The sequence below is a fragment of the Oryzias latipes genome, chromosome 11 (assembly GCF_002234675.1).
Source record: "Oryzias latipes chromosome 11, ASM223467v1".
NCBI classification, from domain to species: domain Eukaryota; kingdom Metazoa; phylum Chordata; class Actinopteri; order Beloniformes; family Adrianichthyidae; genus Oryzias; species Oryzias latipes.
Window position 1 is genome coordinate 9869862 of NC_019869.2, and position 21964 is coordinate 9891825.

The 21964-nt window shown below is 41.6% G+C and overlaps 1 protein-coding gene across 2 annotated transcripts; it reads right to left on the bottom strand.

Moving 5' to 3' along the window:
- Window positions 1–1340: 1340 nt before the first annotated feature.
- On the bottom strand, window positions 1341–21307 carry LOC101168382 (serine/threonine-protein phosphatase 6 regulatory ankyrin repeat subunit A). Of its 2 annotated transcripts, XM_004073998.4 has the most exons (29): window positions 20702–21306; window positions 18502–18585; window positions 17666–17744; window positions 15693–15763; window positions 14875–15075; window positions 14718–14805; window positions 14496–14638; window positions 14294–14401; window positions 13454–13558; window positions 12967–13045; window positions 12714–12828; window positions 12096–12178; window positions 11945–12008; window positions 11690–11758; window positions 11462–11602; window positions 11253–11364; window positions 11134–11160; window positions 10154–10228; window positions 9848–10049; window positions 6964–7051; window positions 6704–6821; window positions 5519–5738; window positions 5338–5425; window positions 5182–5265; window positions 4795–4943; window positions 4628–4710; window positions 3459–3541; window positions 3293–3384; window positions 1341–3200 (listed from the first exon to the last, which is right to left on the bottom strand). In XM_004073998.4, the coding sequence occupies exons 1-29, from the start codon at window positions 20855–20857 to the stop codon at window positions 2908–2910; spliced, it is 3300 nt and encodes a 1099-aa protein (XP_004074046.1). In that variant the 5' UTR covers window positions 20858–21306; the 3' UTR covers window positions 1341–2907. The 2 variants fall into 2 exon arrangements, with proteins under 2 accessions (XP_004074046.1, XP_020562757.1); XM_020707098.2 differs by lacking the exon at window positions 11134–11160 and having other exon boundaries at window positions 20702–21307.
- Window positions 21308–21964: the final 657 nt, after the last annotated feature.

Consider the following 21964-nt stretch of genomic DNA (forward strand, 5'->3'; position numbering starts at 1 on the left):
ACATCATCACTTCCCTAAAACAGACATACACCAAAAGGTTCCAGAAAATATGAAAACTTGAAAAGAAATGCAGAAAACTTCAATATTTAGTTTGAACCAATGACAGGAGCAGACACAAGTACCGACACATGAACCTCCGTCTTCTGTATTCAGTTTCCTGGACATGATCGGAGATGAACAGAAACCTTTTCAGTGTTTTTCTGTCAGTTTGTTCTTATCAAGTCATATAACATTGGGAGTTGGGTCATCTAGACCCACTAGACAGTGCTCTGAACCTTTTTTCTTCAATGATTTGGGATCTTCACTGGTGTCCATGGATTACATGAAATCTTTCCACCTTTATCCACCTTTGTCATGGTAGGGAGAACACGTCAATGTAAGGATGGGGTCATCTGGAACCCCTAGGATAGCACAAGGGATAAAACTGGACCGAGCGAGTGTGACGTCACCCATAAAATGGTTTACTTCTAGCTCCAAACAAATGAAGTCAATTTAGTCGCCATTCTTTGTCGCAGTATGGATGCTGCCATGTTGGAGCCAGACGACATCAGTTACCCGTGATTGGTTCGAGTTGCTCTGAGTTTGACTGGAGACCACATAGTTTTATTGAGGCATCTGATTGGTCCGTTAGTTACGAGACTGATATCCCTTGTGCTATCCTATGACCCCACCCTTACATTGTCGTGTTCTCCCTACCATGACAAAGGTGGATAAAGGTGGAAAGATTTCATGTAGTCCATGGACACCTGTGAAGATCACAAATCATTGAAGAAAAAAGGTTCAGAGCACTGTCTAGTGGGTCTAGATGACCCAACTCCCAATGGTAAAGTGCCTAGGATAGCACAAGGGTTACCTTGCAACAAAAAAAAAAATCAGATTTTTAAGCTTTTACAAAAAGGTATCAGATCCAGAATAGTCATTCTAAAAAAAATAGAATGAATGAGTAATAGATGTTAATTTCTTTATAGAAGTCTATGAGATTTTGTCTTCTTGGAACCAGCGGGGACTTCCTGTTTGAAACAAGAGGGGGGGATGGGTCACTCAGTCCAGTTTTCATTTACAGTCAGTGGTGCAAACCTAACAAGTCAGTTCTGGTTTACCTGAAAATCAGGTTCTGGTTTCTATTGGAAGTGAATTCTGGTTTAGTTCAAGGCCAATTTTATCCACAGGGACAATCAGACTAACCAAGAGTGGTAGTTGACCCAAGAAAACTAGCGACTGGCTGTGTCTGAATTCCCTCACTACTCCCCAACTACCCAAAACTACTGAAAAATCAGATAGTGAGGGGCTATCTATCCCCTGGAGTTTAGCAGAAATTCAGACAGATCCTCACTATTTACTTTTTTTTTAATTGCCAAATATGACATCACTGATTTCCCAAAATAAAACATAATAAATATGAACATTTTAAGAAGGCCATTTATGAAACCAATGTGTTCCGATGATGAAAGCCTATTAAGAAAATACAATTAAATACAATTTTTAAAAATGGAAAATCATTAAAACGCAATGCATTGTGGTCTACAGTTGCCAGTCTAATGAGCATAGATGCACACTAGTTTTTCGCAGAGACTCCTGGGAAATTTCCAGGGTACTGGAATTTGGAATTGTAGATTCGGACATCCTGAAAAAAAAAAGCTATATAGGGAGTGAGGAATAAGGGAATTTGGACACAACCACCGTGTGCTGTGAGAAAGAGGAAATACCTCTTACAGCATAAATCCAGAAAAAATAAGAAACATTGATCACAACAACAACAAAAAATCCTGGTAAAGTGAGCAGCTGTTGGAACTGTGTGACATCGCAAAAGAGGTTTGGGTTGTGAAAGCAGCCAAACCAAACAAAGGCGTCAAACCTTTGCTCATTTCCAGCTAAATGGAAGCACTACAGTCCTCTCCACCTATCAGAGTGTGCTGAGCTGAGAGCTTTCTGGATGTCTTCTCAGAGCTGATCTGCAGGACCAGCTCCCACTACTGTCTTCAGATATCATGTGCTTGAGGAGTCCAGATCCGTCTTCTATTAAAATGTCCAGCAGAGCATAAATAAATAAATAGGCAGACTGTGGCCTCGTGGGAATGTGATGCTCACGCTCCGTCTCTCTGTTGTGTGTTTCCCTGAACACGACAAAGCAGGTTCACTTTTAACACGAATACATTAAAAAATAAAGTTTAAACTCTGTAAAGCCTCAATAAAAAGGAAAAGTGATGTAACAGAATAAAATGTGGAAAGGATCAATGACAACACTGCAACCAACTGGTATTTGTGTCTGTTAAATAAAGGTTTTAGAGTATCTGTTGAAGCTTTATTGCTCTTTGGGGGGAAATCTAGTGCTATTAAATTATGGAGAGACATGAATAATCTGTGTAATAAACAGATTTTACATCCACATTCTGTCAGAATGCACTTTAAAAAGTCTGAAGGTGTTTCTTTGTTAATTGTATTCATCAGTGATGGTCCTCTGTGTCGGTCACAGCCGCTCAAAAAGGAGCTCTGTGTTTAGAAAAGGTTAAGAAAAAGAAACTTTGAGCTGGTCCCATTAATGTGTCTGTGTTTTTTTAGACAATTTACTTAAAGTTTAGCTGTTTTAAGGGTTGAAAATATGCCTTTGAGTGTTTGGAACCATTTAAAATAGTATCCATAAACACATGAGGCTTAGTTGAGGAAAATACTGCTAGTAGTGTCAAAGACACTGGTAATGTTAATGACCTTCACTTTTATCTACAGCTTGTATTATTGGGACTGCACCTCCAGGAAACGAATATCTGCTTGAGTTTAGTTTGTTTTTAGGTTAGAAGAAGTTCACCTAAAATAATCTACGTTGAACTTTTGTTTTTTTTACTCTCGGTTGTTATATTTTCAAGTCTCCTGAGTGCCTGGCTGCTGTGCCAGAGTTGTGTCCGACTGTCCTCAGTACGTCTCTGAATCCGAGTCGTTCAGTTCGTCGTCCGTGGAGACGGAGCGCATGAGCCGCTCTGGCCTGCAGAGAGAGGCGTGGTCAGCCCGCAGGAGGGCTGGCGTGTCGAAGGCCACGCCTTTGTGCTTGGAGATGGGGTGGTGGTTGATCACCGGCTGAGTGGGAGACAGAGTGGGGATGGCTGCTATGGTAACCATGGGAGTGGTGGGCATCATAGAGTTGAGAATAAGGGCGAGGCAGTCCGCCACGTCACGGTTAGGAGCGCAGGCCAAAGCCGGAGTGTAACCTGTGAAAGTATGAAAAGAAAAATATCTATAACTAACCTGCATTCATAGTAAAACACGGATGGACAATAAAAGCAGTGGCACAAACACTGACCGTTCTCATCCACTGCCAGAACACTGGCGCCTTTTCCGAGCAGCTCCTGGACCACAACCGTTAGCCCCCTCCTGGCTGCAATGTGCAGCGGCCTACAGGAAAACAGAGACGAGCAGTTGCAGAACATCCAGCAGCTCGACCACACCTGACACGCTGGACTACATACGTTTGGAGAGCAGCATTTGTACAGTTGACGAGGTTCCTGTCACTGACTTTCTCCAGGATCAACAAGGCACTGGTTTCATGACCCTAAAAGGAGCAAAAAGCAACATGACAGGAGATGGAAGCTCACACAGACATGCAGACGTCTTATTATTTTGTTGGTCGTTACTTATTTCGAATTCAGATTAGTTTCACTTTATTTTCCCTGACGGGAAACTGTGTAAACGTGAAGTTTTTTTTAAATTTACTTTCTTTGTTTTTGTTTTGCTATGTTCTTGTTAAGCAGTTTTTTTTCAAGGATGTGGACCATTTAACAAACAGTGACTCCTTTTTGGGACTATTTTCCACCGCTTGAGGGTCTGGGGCGCTCTGCGGGTGCATCATTTACACAATCAGCAGTCGTTGCCAAGCAACATCACCTCTTCTGGGGGTGGGTGAGAGGAGGATGTCACAGAAACTGAAATCCATCAGGAACAACAGTCTTCATCATCCTCATCCTCAGCATGAGGCCGTGGATGCTCTGCACAGCTCCTTCAGTCGGGCTTTAACACCTTGCTGCAGGATGGAGCCCTTCCACAGATCTTTTTCTTCTAGACTCTACAATGTCTCATAGAGACTCAACAATAATTACTGTTCTTTTTCATTTTTTAAGCATCGTTTTAGCGGTTTTTATTATCTATCTGCTGTTTTAATAGAGCTATGGTAGGAAGATAAGCAAGATCAATAAAGTTTTATTTTGTTCTTGTCAATTCTAAATGCCAACGGCTTTTTCACATGAACAAAAACATACAAACCAGTGATTATAACTCATAGATGAGTTGATCCTGCTCTTTACATAATCGACATGCACAATTTTACAAAATGGTAAGAGTGAGTTTAAAAAAAACTACACACAAAACTTCATAGTTACTGTCAAGATTTCTGTTGTCTCAAACAACATTTAACTCGTCTTTCTTTAAGAAATTTACGGCCAATCAATGTAGAGATACCATTCTATAAATCTAAAAATGCACGTTCAAAAAAACCTGTTTTATTTCGTATTTCAACCACAACCTATTTAGAACAAATTTTGCAAACTTGCAATTTTTCCAGCAACATTTTATTGTGAAAAAAAAACATTTTACTGTCAGATTTTTCAAAAATCAAATACCAAAACTGTTTTTGTTTTTTTACCTTGCTACAAGCTAGATGCAACGCAGTGTTCCGCTCAGTGTCCTGCAGAGACAAATCGGCTTTACCGCTGCTGACCAGAACCTCTGGAAACCAGAAACGGGGAAATAAGAGAAAATGTCTGAAAGCACGGGGTTTTGCTGTTATGTGCCGGTAAAATTCCCACTCACCCACAGTGTTGGTCTGTCCATTCAGGGCTGCCATCATCAGAGGGGTCCTGTGCATTTGTACGTCTCCAACATTCACCTGAGCGCCGTGGCTCAGGAGGAGTGAAACACACTCCACGTGGTCCGAAAAGGCTGCAGCATGAAGGGGGATCCTGCCAAAGAGTCACCAGCAGAGGTCAGTTTATCCTCCTGACTCCCCCTTCTAAACCAACCACTGCATTCGACTGAATGAACTCTTTTTAGCATCTGCATGTGGAGCGGCAGGAGTCTGGGAATTGTAGTTTTTGATGGATTAAAAAAAAAACAAAGATTTTTTTCTCAGGTAGTCAGGAGATTATACACAGGCTGACATTTAATTCTAATGTCTAAACTAAAGGGAAAAAGTCTCACCTTCCTTTAGCATCTGTGGCGTTGACAATACTTGCTCCTAGAGAGTCAATTAACATCTCTGCCACCCCCTCATTATCACTCATGCTGTGAAAACAACAACACTGTGAGATAACCAGGTCTCTCTGAACATAGGTGTTTAAGAAGCAGGAGTCTTACACAGCACAGTGGAGCGGGCTGAAGGAGTTGCCTTTAATGTTCTTGACCATCTCCTGTTCTAGCAATAACTCCACACAGGCATCATAACCTGCAGGGCAGAGAGCAAAGCAGAAGAAATCCCATTACTAACCAGCTTTATACACCACAGGAACCGTCACGTCCATTTACAGCAGCTCAGTACCGTTGTAACAGGCCCAGTGCAGGGGGGTGTAGCCCTGGTTGTCAGTGAGGTGCGTGTGGGTGAGAGAAGAGCCGGCGGTCTGCAGCAGAGCGCCCAGGACGCCAACATGGCCGCACGCTGACGCCAAATGCAGAGGCGTCCGGCCACGGGTGTCCTTCACACACACTCCAGCCTGACGCTGGAGCAGCGCCTCCACACAGTCCTCCTGTCCCGTCACCGCCTGACACGACAACGACACACCAAACAACAGTCACACTGTGTGGAATGCTGACATGTCATTATGGTCTGTTTTCACAATTAAATCTCATTCATATTTATTATAAGCACATTATCAGTTAAAAAAGGACACTAGGAAGAAAACACACAAAAAGCAAAACTCATGTAAACTTTAACCGCAGATGTTCATTATTTTGTTCTCTAACATCTTGAAAAATTCACATCTTTATTTTGGTCTGATTACACATAAAAAAAAACATTTTTTACATAATTCAAGTAAAAACGAAGCACATCATGTCCAGTTTAGCAAACATACAAAGAAAAGTGAGAGAAAAAAAAGAATAAACTGAGTGTAATGAAGCACCAATGCTCAATAGTTTTCAAAACCTTTTAAGGATCAACACGTTTAAATCTGGCTTTTTAAATAGCTATCGCTGCCACATTTAGCAACAACTCTGTCTAAAGGAATTTGCTTTAAAGATCCACTCCAATGAAAATGGAGATGATGATGAATACGTCACGTCGTTGTGAATTTGGAGCAGATTAAAAAAATGCCGTTTGAACAAGAGCTTAGGCGTTACAAAGAAAAGACGCTGCTCCCTGTTCTTCATCTGGCTCAAAGCTCTACGACTGGATAGCTCCACTAAAGCTCGCCATTTTTGTTGCACCAGTAATGTTGGACTGGGGTTGAGAGAGCTAGCAGGAGAGCATGTTAACAAAGAGTTTCCTTTTTCAAAATAATTTTATAGGAAATACTTTTTCCCCTGAAAAAAAATCTTTTTCTATTATGAATAGAGGCGTAAAACCTGGAAATTATTTTTCCTTAAAGCAGTGTGGACCAAGGCACAGTCCTAAGAAAACAAAATAGTATACATAAGGGAGAAGTAAAGGAACCACGCAAAATTATGCTTCTAAATGTGGCAGAAGTGGTTTGTAATGGATAAAGAAGTCTAAAAGAGGGTATCTCACCCCGCGGTGCAGAGCTGTCCTCCCCCAGCAGTCCTGAAACTCCACGCTCGCTCCATGACTGAGCAAAGAGTAAACACACTCGATGTGTCCGCTCAGCACTGCTAACATCAGAGGAGTCCTGTGCGCAGGAAGTTATCTTTCATTTTCACCTTTTTTTTACTTCATGTTTAGCTGAAACTGCTTAAGGTCACATGCAGTAAACTTTAGGAAAAGTCCCCAGCCTGAGCTATTTGGCGTTATGTGTGGATATACAAACTCACTGTCCACTGGAGTCTTGTGTGTCTATGTTCATGTGCTGGTTGTCGTTGCTCAAGAGTAGTCGCAGGCACTCTGCATGGCCATTCATAGCTGCATCAACAGAAAGACATGGTACGGATTTGATTATGTTTGTGAAAAAAATGTGTTAACATTTTAAAAGGGATGGATCTCTTGATCCTGCTATTATTGTCACTGCTTATCGATCCAGGATGTTCCCTGTGGAAACCAGGAGGGAGAAGACAAATAGACTGTGTACCTTTTATTTTAGAACAATTAAAAACACAATATATTCATTTTATGTCCTTCGCAACACTAAAATATAATTATCAAAAAATGCTGCTATCTCTTGGTAATAATAACATACCTTATAAGGCAGGGGTGGCGAACATGCGGCTCTTGGCCAATGAACGTGTGGCTCTTGGCGTCTCATCATATTTTCTACATACTGCGCCTCATTTCATAGTATTTTCCCTCTTAAACCACACTCAAATTCATCAGAGGGTTTTACTAATAATAATAAAAGTAATTTGGCTTTGTGTGTGTTTGATGCTGCTCTCGACACATACGTGACCGCCAATCATTTGTGCGGGTTACGCCCAATCAATGCTGGAAAAAATAAGTCAACATTGGATCTGTGAAGAACAGGAAGATTCTTACTTTTTTACTGGTCACTATGTTTATTATTATGAGCTTTAGGAAGCAGTAAAATTGTTCATGGCAGAAAAGAACAAAACGTATCCCGCGGAAAATTCAGAACTCTTCCTGATCTGACACAAATTGTCTCCTTTATTAACAAGTTGAAGCTTTACAAAGTGCACATTCAAAACAGCCATCATTCCACTTTCCTTCTTTGAAGAGCTCACAGCAGAAAGCTGCAATCCAAATGAATAAAGCTCAGGACGGGACGCTGCTTGCTGAATGGAAACTTTATACTTTGTGGTTTGAGGACCTGCAGCAGAAACGACCGCAGATCACTTTTCTCATTGACCCTTTAATGCAGAGACTGACTGCCTGAGATCCTTGCTTGTCACTGATGAGGCAGCGAGCGAACCGGAGATGATTGAGCTGAAATTTCTTTGAAAGAAGCTCCTGTTATGTTTTGGAGAACGGAGAAATCCCCGTGTGTAAAAGAGCTGCTCTCAATCTGCTGTTGATGTTCTCCTCAATAAATGTCTGCCAGTCCCTGTTTATTACCTTGAAACACATGAAATCAAGGCATCGGTCTGTTCTGACCGACACTCACGTAAAGGAACTGATCAGAGATGCTGCAACTGGCCTGGGCGTTAGCCCCGCCTTCAGCCCCTAAGTCTCATGGGAAGTGGGGAATCTGGGGTGTAAAACCATGAGCCAGGGAGCTGTGAGCAGAAGTCAGTTAAATGCTGTTTGGCTGTTTAAGTGTGTGCAATGGGAGATGCTCTGAGTGTGATCAGAGATCAGGGAGAGGAGTGTTTTAGGGAAAATAATACGGTTTTAATTGCGTGTTGGTGTGTGTACGTCTTGGCAGGTCAGTGTGTGGTGTTGCTCTTCGACTCTTACAGTGAAAAAATTTGTCTCTCGGTGTCAAACTTGTTCGCCAACCCTGTTATAAGGTAACAACTTAAGAAAACAGTGCAATTAAAAACCAAAATGCAGATCATATCAAACAGCTTCCTCACTTCATAGAACAATAACAGTGGCACCAGGGCTGTAAGATGAAGAAAACATACGATTTGTGATATTAGTGATCAATAGTGCGATGATAATATAATTTGCAATACATGAGCAAATACATCATTTCCATTTCACTGCAATAGTTTTATTTAAATAAGAGTCAAAATGACTTAAAATATACTCGTCTACATAGGAGGCGAACATCTAACATAAAAGGGCTCCATCTGATAGGTCAAATGAACAAAAGGAATTTATTTGATTTGCCAAATAAATACTTCAAGCTGCCATAAGATTGTTTTAGCACATTTAAGGAAACCATTTTTCTCAATTTTGGCCAACTTTTGCGAAATGTGTATTGCACTATTTTATTTCAATTAGTTTTACATTGTATGTCGACTCATTTATGATTATTGGGGCCCAATATGAACTTTCAGCCTGTAAATTTTATACGATTCTTGTTTTTTACAGTGCTGGTAGTCGCATTCAATTCCCCCCTCATTTTTATTAAAATTTTCTGCAGTTATTTTTGATCAACAACACTTCAGTCACGAGCTCCACGTGTCCTGCTAGCATGCACACCGTTGAAACTATAGCAACTAAACGTCTGCCGTGGATGGTCAAATTCTGCTAGAATCTGGTGTATTTTAGCGCAGAGTTTGGACAGGTTACTGGTGTTACCGCCATTACAAACCACGTTGTGTTACATCTACCTTAGGAGAAAAAAATTAAACAGCGATTGGACATTTTTGCTCGTGGCCACTCTGCCATCCGCGTGCGTTTGTTGTCACTTCTCAGCGGAGGAATATGGGAGCATGTGAGCAGCAACCCCCCCCCCCTTCACACTGAGGCAGGAAAGGGAAAAGGGGGGAATAGAGCATGCTGGTGCTATGCCCCTACGCCAACACCGTTAAGGCCTGAAACCTATTGGTTCGGTAAAAATTGATGACGTGGCACCAGTACCGCTTCAGTACCGCATCCCCGCCTTTTACCAATAGGGCTTCAACTCCAGTGTTAACGTTCTTTCAGCAACCGACACAACCATTTATGCAATTAACAAAGTTCTAGTGGATTCTGTCGTTGAGAAAAGCGGCTTTTCTGATGCTGATTCACGTTGATGGCGTAAACAGTCAAAGAGTTACGGTGTGTCAAAGAGCGTGTGTCATTTAGGAGTCACCGGCTACATCTCAGATGTTGAAGGGTTAAAAGGATCCCTCTTTTGGTGTTGTGATTGCGTACCTGCAGTATGTAAGGCCGTCTTTTTTTGCATGTAGTCGTGGATCATGGGTGAGGCGCCATGATGAAGCAGCAAGGAGACGCATTCGTGATGACCCCTGGAGCAGGACAGACTGAGGGGGGTCCAGCCCTCTGGGCTGCGAACGTCCACATCCAACAGAGATGACAAGAGGACCTCCAGAGCTCCACAGTGTCCATGGAAAGCCTGGATAAACGGAGAGCAAACACTGGGAAATCAATTTACAATTTTACATTAAAGACACTGATACACTTTTACAGAAAAGAAAGCGGTCAGATCGTCAAACTCACCGCCAGATGGAGTGGGCTCAGTGGGAGCTGGCTCACAGAGTCCCTCAGGATTTCTGTTCCCGATGTTTCCATTAACTTTAAGAGAGAAGAAGAGTCAGTCAGATTTATAAACATGACGAAACAGTCAAGTTACTAAAATTATTCTAAGTGAAAAGGTCAATAAGGCAGCAGAGTAAGAGGCCTCTCCAAAGCTGCGTGGTACCAGGAGAACCAGACAGCAGTTTGAAGGGAGTGCTGTAAAAAAAGTGAACCTTCACACTGCGCTGACCTGCCCTGAGTAATCCTATTATGAATGATCCCAAGTAAGTAGATGAATGCAACTCCATTAAAAGATCAGACCTCAGATGCATCTACCTGCATTCATGGCAGCACATGGGTAAATATTCTTTGTGGTTAAAGACCCAACTGGATGAAAATTGCATTTTTGGGGTTTTGAACATGTTCCTGTGGCATTTTTCTGATGATGGAGGACATATATAATAAAAAAATAAACTTATAGTTGCATTTTCCAAATATTTCTTTCAAATTCGGAATCAGGAGCAGCAAAAAAAGCAAAAGATTATATTTGTGATGAAGAGATTCAGCTGCGAGGGCCACAAGCTTCCCTGCTCCGCTGTATTCGGATGCATCCACTTGCAGACATATAGATCCACAACTCAGAGGCAAATTTTTAATGAACTACAGCTGCTCTACAGAAACTATGTCCTAGAAAACCACACAGGTTTTTGGATATTGCCTAAAAATGGCATAATTATAATTAAAAGAACACTGAGAACTCTATTACAATAGATCAAACGAAGACCGGAGTCGGACTTTAACAGCAAAACAGTTCAAAATTAAAACATCAAACATATTCCAATGTTCAGCGTCGGAGACGTTCTCTTTTGACAGTTAAAAATCCAAAATCCAGTTAATCCCCAACCAAGAAAAAGTTTTTAAGAGAGAGCAATGATTACGGGCGAGTAAAACCGCCTTCTTACCACATCAAAGGGGGTTTCACTGGCAATCTGAAAGAAACACAACCATTTTTTTGTAACCATGTGGTTTTACAGTGCATGTTTTTCCTCTACATTTCCATTCAGTATAAAACTGAACCTACCAGCTCCAGGCAGAGTGTGCGGCCATAGGCTGCAGCGTAGTGCACAGCAGTGTATCCCTGCTTGTCTCTCACTCTCGGATCAGCATCATTTCTCAATAGATACTCCACACATCTATCAATCATCAAAGGAGATTTGTTTTTTGATTTTTTGAAAGAAAGCCCTTTACTGCGACATGAGTTTACATTTAGACGCTCAAAGTGAAACTCACTTTCCATCTGTGTCAGAAGCAGAAGCATAGTGTAAGGGGGTGCAGCCCCTTTGGTCCGGGTCATTAACACTTGCCCCAGAACCCACCAGAGCAAACACAGACTGGTAGTTGCAGTTGGCGGATGCATAGTGTAGTGGAGCCCTAAGGAGTGAGATTGTTTTATTTATTTTTTTATTCAAGTCACGTAAGATCTGTTGTTACTTTCTTAAAGTCATTTAGGCATTTTACCTTCCAAAATGATCTTTCCTGTTAAAATCTGCTCCTACATTTAACAGCAAGTTCAGACACTCCAGGTTTCTGGAAGGACAGTAAACAAACCAGTGAGCCATGTACTAAACATCCTGCAGGGTTTTATTTCACTGCATGCCAGCCCATCAGAATGAAATATTTAGAAAATATTGATTAAAATAAAAACATTAAAAAAGATTCGAAGGAAGAGCAGTAAAACTTTAAAAAAAAGAAAGAATAGTCAACAATAGTCACCCTCCAGCTGCAGCTGCATGTAAACAGGTCCTTCCAAATTCATCGGGGGTGTCTATCACAAACCCTGCAGACAGAAATATGCCATCTGCATCAATTTGGATGTCAACTGTAGGATCTAGTAGACAAATTCTGTGTCAGCAGGAATATATACCTGAGGACAGCAGCTTCCGGCAGCAATCCGAGAAGCCGCTGAGAGCAGCCAGATGCAGAGGAAGCATCGCGTGAATGCCTCTCCTGGAGAGGGAAGGAAGATCAGCCATGACAGGCCATAAAAAGATGAGATGGTTTACAGGAAATAGTTTATCTTTACTCATCAAAAGGTGTGAAGGGAGTACAACTAAAAAAATAATAATCAAAATATTAGAAGCTCTAACAAAGGTGGTGAGAGTTTACGAGGATCATTTATATGGTAAATGGCGTATACTTATATAGCGCTTTCTACCTTCTTACGAAGGCCCAAAGCGCTTTACAGTCACAGTCCCATTCACCCATGCACACACACATGCACACACACATTCACACACTGATGGCGGCTCCGCTGCTGAACACTGGCGCCAACCTCCCACCAGAGGCAAGGTGGGCTTCAGTGTCTTGCCCAAGGACACTTCGACACATGGGCGTGCAAGGCGGGAATCGAACCTGCAATATTACGATCATGGGTCGACCGCCCTACCGCTGCACCACGGCCGCCCCATATAAACTATATTCTCATTAAATTGTAATTTGTGCCAAATCACCGCAGCAGTGATTGCTGGCAGTTTGGACAGACCTGGCAGTGTTTGCTCCATGTTTAAGAAGAGCTGTGATGATGAGTTCATGGCCATAGCGGGCAGCGATGTGAAGAGCAGTGTTTCTGTTCTTGTCTTCACAGTCAACCTCGGCTCCTATGAACACATGAAATCATTTCAAAAGTTCTTTAAAAACAAAAAATATATAGAAAACCATGTATACAGTGTGCAGGAACCAGTAAAAGTAGCTGCTGCTTGATGCATGAAACTGAGAGCCCAATGGGAGCCTCCTACCATTTTGAATGAGAGCCTGGGAGCAGGAGAATCTGCCATGAGTAGCCGCCATGTGGAGGGGAGTCTTCCCATCCTTGCTCTGAGCAGACGGATAAAGAGTCCGTGAGGAAAAACGATACCAGTTGTGTCTTTATTCAGTGTAGGAGAATTTAGGCAGGTTGTGTGGGCAGCTGCTCATCTGTAAATCTGCCCCTCTAGAATTTGAAAAGCTGAAACTAAGACAGTTTTCTTCGCAGACCACACACACCCACACACAGAGGAAGAGAGCAGCTTGCTGCCTCAGGGGGACAAGCCTCCCCCTCCATCTTCCATCTGGCCCTGCATCTCGACTGGGAAAGAACCGCAATATCAGTTTCCATCACTGTCAACAAAGCGTTAACAACACTTTTATTTCAACTTTCTGTTCTTTCGCAGGTTTTGTATCAATCGGACATCTTACGCAAGCATGGTAATATTCCAGGATGCTGGAATCAGTGTGTGGGCTCACCCGTGAGTTGATGCAGGCTCCATGGGCCAGCAGCAGCTCCTGGCACAAAGCTCCTTGCCTTGAGGAAGACGCAAAGTGAAGGGCAGAGAATCCCCTTTCATTCACCTGAAACAAGACAGCAAAGTACATTCTATGCTGGCACTAACAATTTTAAAAACTACTTCAATAAAAATTGTGTTTTTACAGCCAAGTATTTCAACACCCTGTGATTTAGCAAGTTCTCCCACTTAGAAATCATGTTAAGTGTAAATCTCATTGCATGACATACGCTGAGCATTTGACGCAAGTTCAAGAACGCAATAAACGCAGATTCTTGAATGCGTTAGCCCGTGGTGTTCACACTGAACAACAAGGAGGGGCTTCTTCTTCTTTTTCTACTGTTTACTAGAGCATGTCCTTCCACAAACTGCAATTTATAATTCCTCCTCCATGATCAATTTTCAAACCGTTCCGAAAATTAAAGTGGATGCCATCCGTACGTCGCTACCAAATCGGAGTTCCTGATTGGTCAGAGTCTGCGTTAAATGACACGCATTTTGTCCATAGAGCCCGAACATAGTCTAACATGTTCTTGTGGCATATTTTGTTAATGGATGAAATATTTTACGAAAATTAGGCTTATTCAAATTGTTGGGAAGAGAGGTGGGGTTGCCCTGTGCCGACTGTAACTCAGAGGCGAATTTTCAATGAACCGCTGTCCCTCTGCAGAAACTACATCCTAGAAAACGATAGGTTCTTTGATTTTGGCTAACAGCATATTTATAATTAAAAAGACCACTGGGAACGCTTTTACAATCGATCAAAAGAGAATCTGTTCTCTGCAGGGTGATGCTCCCGTACCTGGTTGACATTGGCTCCTGCCTGAATGAGCTCACCAACTACAACATCTTGTCCGTTGTAGCAGGCCAGGTGGAGGGGTGTATTACCATAGCTGTTTGCCTCATTCACCTAAAGAAAAACATAAAACTTTTCAGCTACAACAAGCCCTTGAATGTGAGAGTAAACCATGGTTTCATGACATTGTGTGTTAGTGTGAACTTACGTGGACACCCAGGCCGAGCAGGTAGTGCACTGTGCTACTCATGCCACTGGAGGCAGCAGCATGGAGCGGGGAGTAGCCCTTCTTGTCCTTACAGTCAACCTCAGCTCCGCTTTCAACCAGAAGCTTTACAACCTCTAGATGACCTTAAAGAGAGGAGAAGGAGCCAGATTCCTTTATGTATAGATCCAGTTATTTTCTTCTCAGTGAATAAAATAATCGTACCCATGTAGGCCGCCCAGTGGATGGCTCGTCTGTCCTTCTTGTCAAACGCGTTAATATTGGATCCTCTTGATAGCAGCAGCCTTACCATCTGCCAAACAAGCATAAGCTAAGCAGGTGTTGATGTTTATTTGTCTTTCTCAAACAGAAAAGCCCCAACCTCTGTGTGTCCGCTGAAGGCAGCGTGGTGCAGGGCAGTGCGTCCTGCCCGGTCAGATACGTTCACATTGCTGAGCTGCGGGACCAAAGCTTCAGCACACCGTACCGCTTTGTTGCTCGCCGCCACGTGCAGCGGAGTCTGCCAGTTTTTGTCGCGAGCGTTTACGTCGGCGCTGTGCTTTAGCAACACTGCCACAGCATCCTGACAGGGTTAGGACAGGAAGTGTCAGAAACAGGAAAGGCTACATGCTCAAACAAAATACATGGCGGTATTTCCAGGTGGGTTGTGTGAACCCTCCAAAAAAAAAAGCTCGACTATTCTGAGAGGGGTTTCAAAACAGAAATAGCACAGGGAAAGTGAAGGAACAGAAGGGACTATGCTGGTTTGAGAATGCTTCACCCAAACACAAGAACGTAGTAAATCCGAATTTTGAGTATTACTCGAAGAAATACTGGCTTTGTCACTTTACCCTTTAACCCTTGTGCTATCTTAGATGACCCCACCCTTACATTGACGTGTTCTCCCTACCATGACAAAGGTGGATAAAGGTGGAAAGATTTCATGTAATCCATGGACACCAGTGAAGATCACAAATCATTGAAGAAAAAAGGTTCAGAGCACTGTCTAGTGGGTCTAGATGACCCAGCTCCCAACGTTAAAGTGCCTAGGATAGCACAAGGGTTAACACTTTAAAAGCCAGATAACACACAGACGAAACAAACTCCTTTTAAATTAAACTGGCTTCTTGAAAGCTTGAAAAGATAAACACTTTATTTGTTTGTGGCAAGGTTATCTAGTTGCACAGACGTGTATGTTACCTCACAACAAGAAGCAACAGCTCGGTGAAGAGGAGTCAACCACTTGTTATCTTTGGCGTTAACTCTTGCACCTTGATCACGGAAAAAATTGAGACAGAACAACAAGAGAAGCGTGTCAAAATACATGGAAGGAACGTATTTTAGTTTAGTCCTAGCTGTAATGTTGAGTTTGGATTTTTTATTTGAGATATCATGTGAAATAAAAGAACAATTAATCACCAAGTAACTAGCCTGGCTAATAAACTTTGCTTAGCTTTTGGGTAGAAGACAGCCAATACTGGCAAAAAAGGAATAAATTGACTATGACCCCTTTAAGCACAGCTTGGTGGTTAAAATAGACCTGAATCTGCACCTGTTGCAAGCCCTTCACATCATTTGAGAAACACTTGACACAGATATGCAGTCACTCTGTCCTATTCTTGTGTCACATTAATACACGTTCCTCCACTTCAAAACATAAATTCTCACACTTTGACCGAGCAATGAACACGGTGTTTACAAAAGTTCCATTTAAAACTTTTTCAAGAAATTGTTACATTTCATAAAGGAAACGTAGCAAATGTCCAGTTCAGTAAACATGGATGCATACACAAAATAAGGTAGGAATAAAAAAAGAAAAATGATAAACACTAATCAATGTTAAGAAAAAAAACACCATTACTACCATTTAGAGTAATTATGTTTAAAAATATAATCAGAACAAGAGTCTTGGATAAAGCACTTTAGTCAAACTATACATTGAAACATTCCTCAAACCATTTTAAACAATCACTATTTTTATTAAACTCCCACTCTGATCATCTTTTGATTGCTTGTCAAGTTTTCCTAGTGGTCTTATCATTATGATTATGCTGTTTTTAGCCAAAGTAAAAAAAACCTGTTGTATTCTGGGACACAGTTTCTGCAGAGCAGCAGGAGTTCATTACAACCTCTAAGTTGTGGGCGGGACTGTTGGCAAGGAGCAAAGCCGCACCCACTTCCCGTCACCAATGTGTTTACACACTCACCCGCTAGCTTACAGCCCCTCACGCTCCCAACTTAACATTAGTGGTGCAACAAAAATGTTGATCAGTATTGGAGCTATCCAGTCCTACAGTTTAGATCCAGATTCCAGCGTAGACCAGGAAAAAGCAGACGCACATGGATCTAATGATCTGCAAGTGGATGCATCCGAATGGAGCGGAGCAGGGAGCTTATGGCAAATTCCACGTCACAAAAAAACGCTTTTTTTAAACGCTTTTTTTTATCCGCTCTTGATTCACAACAATTAGAATAAAAAAAATACCCACCCATTTTTAAGCTTAAAATTCTTCATAACCGTCTTCTATTATGAGAAAAATGCCAAAAGGACACGTTAAAAACCCCATTAAATCGCAGTGGGTCTTCTACTAAAACCTTTTCCTGTAAAAAATAGTTTCCGTATTTGACATTTTAAGACTTTTTAAAAGATCCACAGCCACTCTGATAAAATACACTACTTTGCAAGATGTGGGGACGAAAGTTTCAAAAAATCGACAAGTTTGATTTTTTAGTGAATTGTAGAATGAGATGGTAGAGGAGATGAATAAATACTGGAGATAATAGAATCTCGTTAACAACTCAGATGTATCAATACCCAAATTATGTTTTCATTGAAAATAAGGAATACAAAATGACTTATCTGACCTACAAAAAGGTTCTTATTTTAATTGGTAAGAGTGGATCCATGTAATAAAACAAATCATTTGTTTTGCCATTTCTACCAATGACTGTTACCTCAGAAGATGATTAATAACCATCAAAAATACTACATTATAAGTAATTAGTATTAGAGAATGAACACAAGAACAGCTACTAACAGTGGGAATTGATAAAATAGCTCATAAAACAAAATTACATGTGAAAGGGTATTGGGGTGGATATTAACTGACATGCGATAGTGGACAAATGAAAAGACTGCCTCTAGCAAAGCAGGACTTTAATGCTCCCTGCACCTGAAAGGATGAGAAGTTCAATGATCTCAGCATCTCCCAGGTAGGCTGCAGCATGCAGCGGCGTCCTCTTCTCACTGTCCTGCAAGGACAAAACCAAGTTACAAGGATTTGCTACCACCTTCCTTTTCCACACACACACAAAAAATGTTGCTCATTATTTTTTTTCTTTATTGTTATGAGAGCAAAAGCTATAGACCCCTATACACATGCACACCACAGGAAACAGAAGCTGGAAACCACAAACAGAAAAAGGATTTTCCTCTCTTCGTTTTTCACCCCACTTTGCCATGCCAACACACTGCTGCAATATCCCTGCGCCTCCCTCTTTCAGTGCAGCAGGGAGCAATCAGCAAAGTGAAGCTATAAACAAATGCCATGTGACTTGTGAGAGACCTGGAGCAGCACTGCTGACTCCAGGGAGATGTGGTGTGATGACCCCAGCAACATAGACCCATGGAGCCAAAAGTCCAAGGAGGAAGACAACAAAGCCCAGCAGAACGGCAAATAAATGTGTGCAAAAAGTGTGACCAAAAGTGTGACCAAAAAGACACCAAAAGGGACAGAAGAAAAGAGTCATTGGTCACCTACTGAGATATTTGAGAGGAGTTGAAATGCTCATGTGACAATAGAGGCTGTGTGACTTCTATATGACCTCTATAAATCCACCCAGTCATGTAAGTCAAACAATATGAGCCAGATTGATTGCTGTTGTTCATGTGCCACATTGAAAGGGTAGAAAAAAAGCTGCTGGGATGCTTTCTGGACAAATTAAATGTCAATAAATACCAGCTATAATACATTTTTTCTTTGTAACTTTTAGCAAAAAGGTGACTTACCTGGATGTTTACATCTTCCTTTTTGAATATGAGGGAGCGCACTTCATCTGGGTCCACACTGAAGATCGCTTTTAAAAGGTGGGGCTTTGGAAAAATAGACAAAAAGATGAAATATTAAGACTTTCATCTGTGATCACAGCTTTGAGACCAGCAAATGTTACAAGTACGATAAACCCAAGCTGAGGAAAAGGCACAAAAACAGATATGTAACCATGACATTAACTAACAAAAGCCTAATCCTAAACTCACAACACTGCAGTTTCAAGAAACAATCTGCAGCCTCAGAAAAATGGATTCAAAATTTAAATGGATTCAAAATTTAAATAAATGTGTGAAACCTTTATATTCCTCACCAACTCAATGACAAATTAAACTGTGATTTCATCTAAAAATGCAGAAACATCAGCAAGACACACAAAGTGTGTGGTTTTTGACTTTATGCAAAAGTCCTGTACATTAATGTAAACGGGGGGAAAAAGCATGACAGCAATATGTTGCCTCACAATGAAATGACTTTTATACAATGTTGACCTACAGACACATTAAACCTTGGCTGTGATACTGGAGGAAAACCAAACAAATAAGCAATTCTAATTTTAAAGACACACTCGGGTAAAAATTGTTGCCTTTTTTTACATGTTGTGGCATTTTTCTGATGATAGAGGATATATATCAAGAAAATAAAAATTAAGATTGCCTTTCTGGGTATTTCCTTATTCAAATTGTTCTGAATCAGGAGCACACGAAAAAATGCCGTTTAAAAAAGATCGTATTTGTGACACAGAAACTGCAATGGGGGGGGGGCCACAAGCTCCCAACTCCACCCCATTCTGATGCATCCACTTGTGGACGCCAAGATCCATGTACGTCTTTGTTTTCCTAGTCCGCGCTGGAATCTGGCTCAAAGCTGTATGGCTGGATAGCTCCGACAATGCAACAAAAATCCACAGATAATGTTAGGCTGGGGGTAAGAGGGGCTGTAAGCTAGCAGGAGAGCGTGTAAACAGATGGGTGACGTGACGTGTGCAGCTGGGTTGCTCCGCGCCACAGTCCTGCCCACAACTCAAATACAATTGAATCGGTTAGTTCAAAAGGGGCCCAAGTCCAAGAGGTTTGTTTTTCCAGGAAATGATTTTAATTGCATAGCTTAAAGGAAGGCTACACCAAATGATTAATACTTTACCCAGATTTAGCACCAGTTTATAGCTTACAAATGCTATAATATGAAGCACCTCACTTTGATCATTTCAGAGGACTAGCAAACTAAACTCTCTGGACTTGGGCCCTTCTTGAATTAAACAGGGGCGCTGCCATATTGGATAATTAGTGCTGCCATCTATGGGATAAAGCAAAACCCATGCAAGGGAGGCCCAAGTCCAGGAATTTTGTCAAGCATAGTCAACACATTACAACGGACTTGGAACTTTTTTGCACATAATCAGATAGCTTTTCCCTTGAAGACCACATAGAACATATAATATCTCTATTAAAAAATTGTGGACTTGGGCCCCTTTTGAACTAACCGATTCAATTTCTAATGAACTACTGCTTTACTGCAGAAACTATGATCTAGAAAAAAACACAGGTTTTGGCTAAAACCACTGGGAACACTTACAAAAGATTACCGGAGTGGGACTTAAAATTTACTGAAAATCGGGTTCTAAACACAACAAATTAAAACTAACTTATTATTTGATTGAGAAAAAAAAAACATTTTATGTTCCGTACATAAATAGGTGAGTAAAAAAATGACTAAGGGAAACAATAACAGGGAAGCTAAAGAAAGTCCCCGAGGTCAAACCTGAGGTCAAACCGTTTTCCACTTATACAGTTTATGCTTTAGGGAGCAAATTTGACCAAAGAAAGTTGACTCAGTCAGTGTCCATTTAATGTCAGCCTTTACCAATAAGCTACCGGTATTTAAACGTGTTCAAATGGCTGGACTATAACAGTGCTATATTTAGTCCTTTCTGCCATGTGTTGGCGGTGCTTTTATTTTTACATCAGAGGGAAAACCATAGATTCACCTTCACATCAGGTATGAAGTGCACTCTCATGCTGACAGTACCAGGAAATTATTGTCCCGTCCCCCCCCCCCCCCCCCCCCAACATAAAACTGTATGTTTGCAACAAATAACCCCAACTTGAACATTCATATCTGAGAAGAAAAGAGCTGAGCAGAGGAGCCGGTCTGCCTCACCTTGTCATCCTGAGCAGCAGCCTTCTGAAAGGCATGGTGGGATGAAGGAACAGGGGAGGATTTGGGCCGCGGAGGTGGGGATGAAGAACAGAGCTCATCCTCCTCCACCTCCTCCAGCACCACAATACACACACGGCTAGCCCGTTCTGACCGCATCAGGAACAAACATTCACACGCAGCACGCACGCCCTCTCACACACATAAAGACACAGTGTTCCCTCTTCCACATAAACGCAATCCCATAAAAACAAAGGTTAAAAAAAGATCCAGGAGAAAGTGTTTCCCACGTAAATAAAAAAAAGTGCTGCACATCTTCATATGACGTCCACTTTCAGATTCAGCTCTGTCCTCTATCTGTCGCTTTGAAGCATGTCTGGCTTCCTCTTCTGTCCTCTCACTAATCCACTCTCACACTCTCAGATGTAGCCGTGGAGACGGCAGGGAATTCCTCCGCGTGATGGTGGCAGTAAAAGCGCATGCAGCAGAATGACTAGCAGAACACAGGAAGCTTCATATCCTCACTGCTGTACTGCAGCCAGCAGCACAAACAGAACCAGTGATTAGCACAGACAGGCCAGCAGCAGCCAGTGTATGAGGGGGTATGCATCACTCAATGCAGGCAGACTGCTGAAACCAGCTCTTTCAGGAGGGGGAGGCGAGGGGGAAGGGAGACAGAGGGAGAAAACGAAAGTGGGGGAGAACGACAGGCGTTACTGTGGGCAGGTAGTTGGGAAGACTTAAGATGAATGGCGCAATGAAAAAACAGAACAGAAGTCATTTATGGCTGGGAAAATTTGGAAAAGAAAAAAAAAATTAATGGAAAATCTGCGTAAACAATAAAAAACTCATTTGAACAAGTCTTGATGTAAATTTAAAAGCACAGCAGTGATCAATGTTATTTTAGGTTAGGTGTCCATTATCAAAAATAAATGGACACCACTGAAGCAACCGTTCTCTGCTTGTGTTGGACGGTTGCTTCTTCAAAATTCATTAATTTTTGATGATGAATACCTTGAAGAGAATAATCCTGCATGTTCCATGGTCACTTACAAAACAAACAAGTATTAAACCATTTGTTAGTACTTGTTATATTTACCATTTAAATTGTTTTCCACGAGAGGGGAGACTATTTGATACATGATGTGACACAATTTAAGGCAACCTGCAATTTGCTCTGCTACAGACTAACCAGCGGTGGAAATTGGTATATATGCTAAATAGGACCAGTCGATATGGCCTAAAAACAAAATCTCCAATTTTCTT

Bases quoted from the DNA above. Each gene is read 5' to 3' on its own strand.
- LOC101168382 (XM_004073998.4), bottom strand. From the start codon at position 20,857: ATGCGGTCAGAACGGGCTAGCCGTGTGTGTATTGTGGTGCTGGAGGAG. The intron at 14,806-14,874 runs GTTGGGGCTTTT...CTTGTTTGGCAG, and splicing joins CCTTCAGCGGACACACAGAG to ATGGTAAGGCTGCTGCTATC. The intron at 3,542-4,627 runs GTAAAAAAACAA...TGCTCCTTTTAG, and splicing joins TGCATCTAGCTTGTAGCAAG to GGTCATGAAACCAGTGCCTT.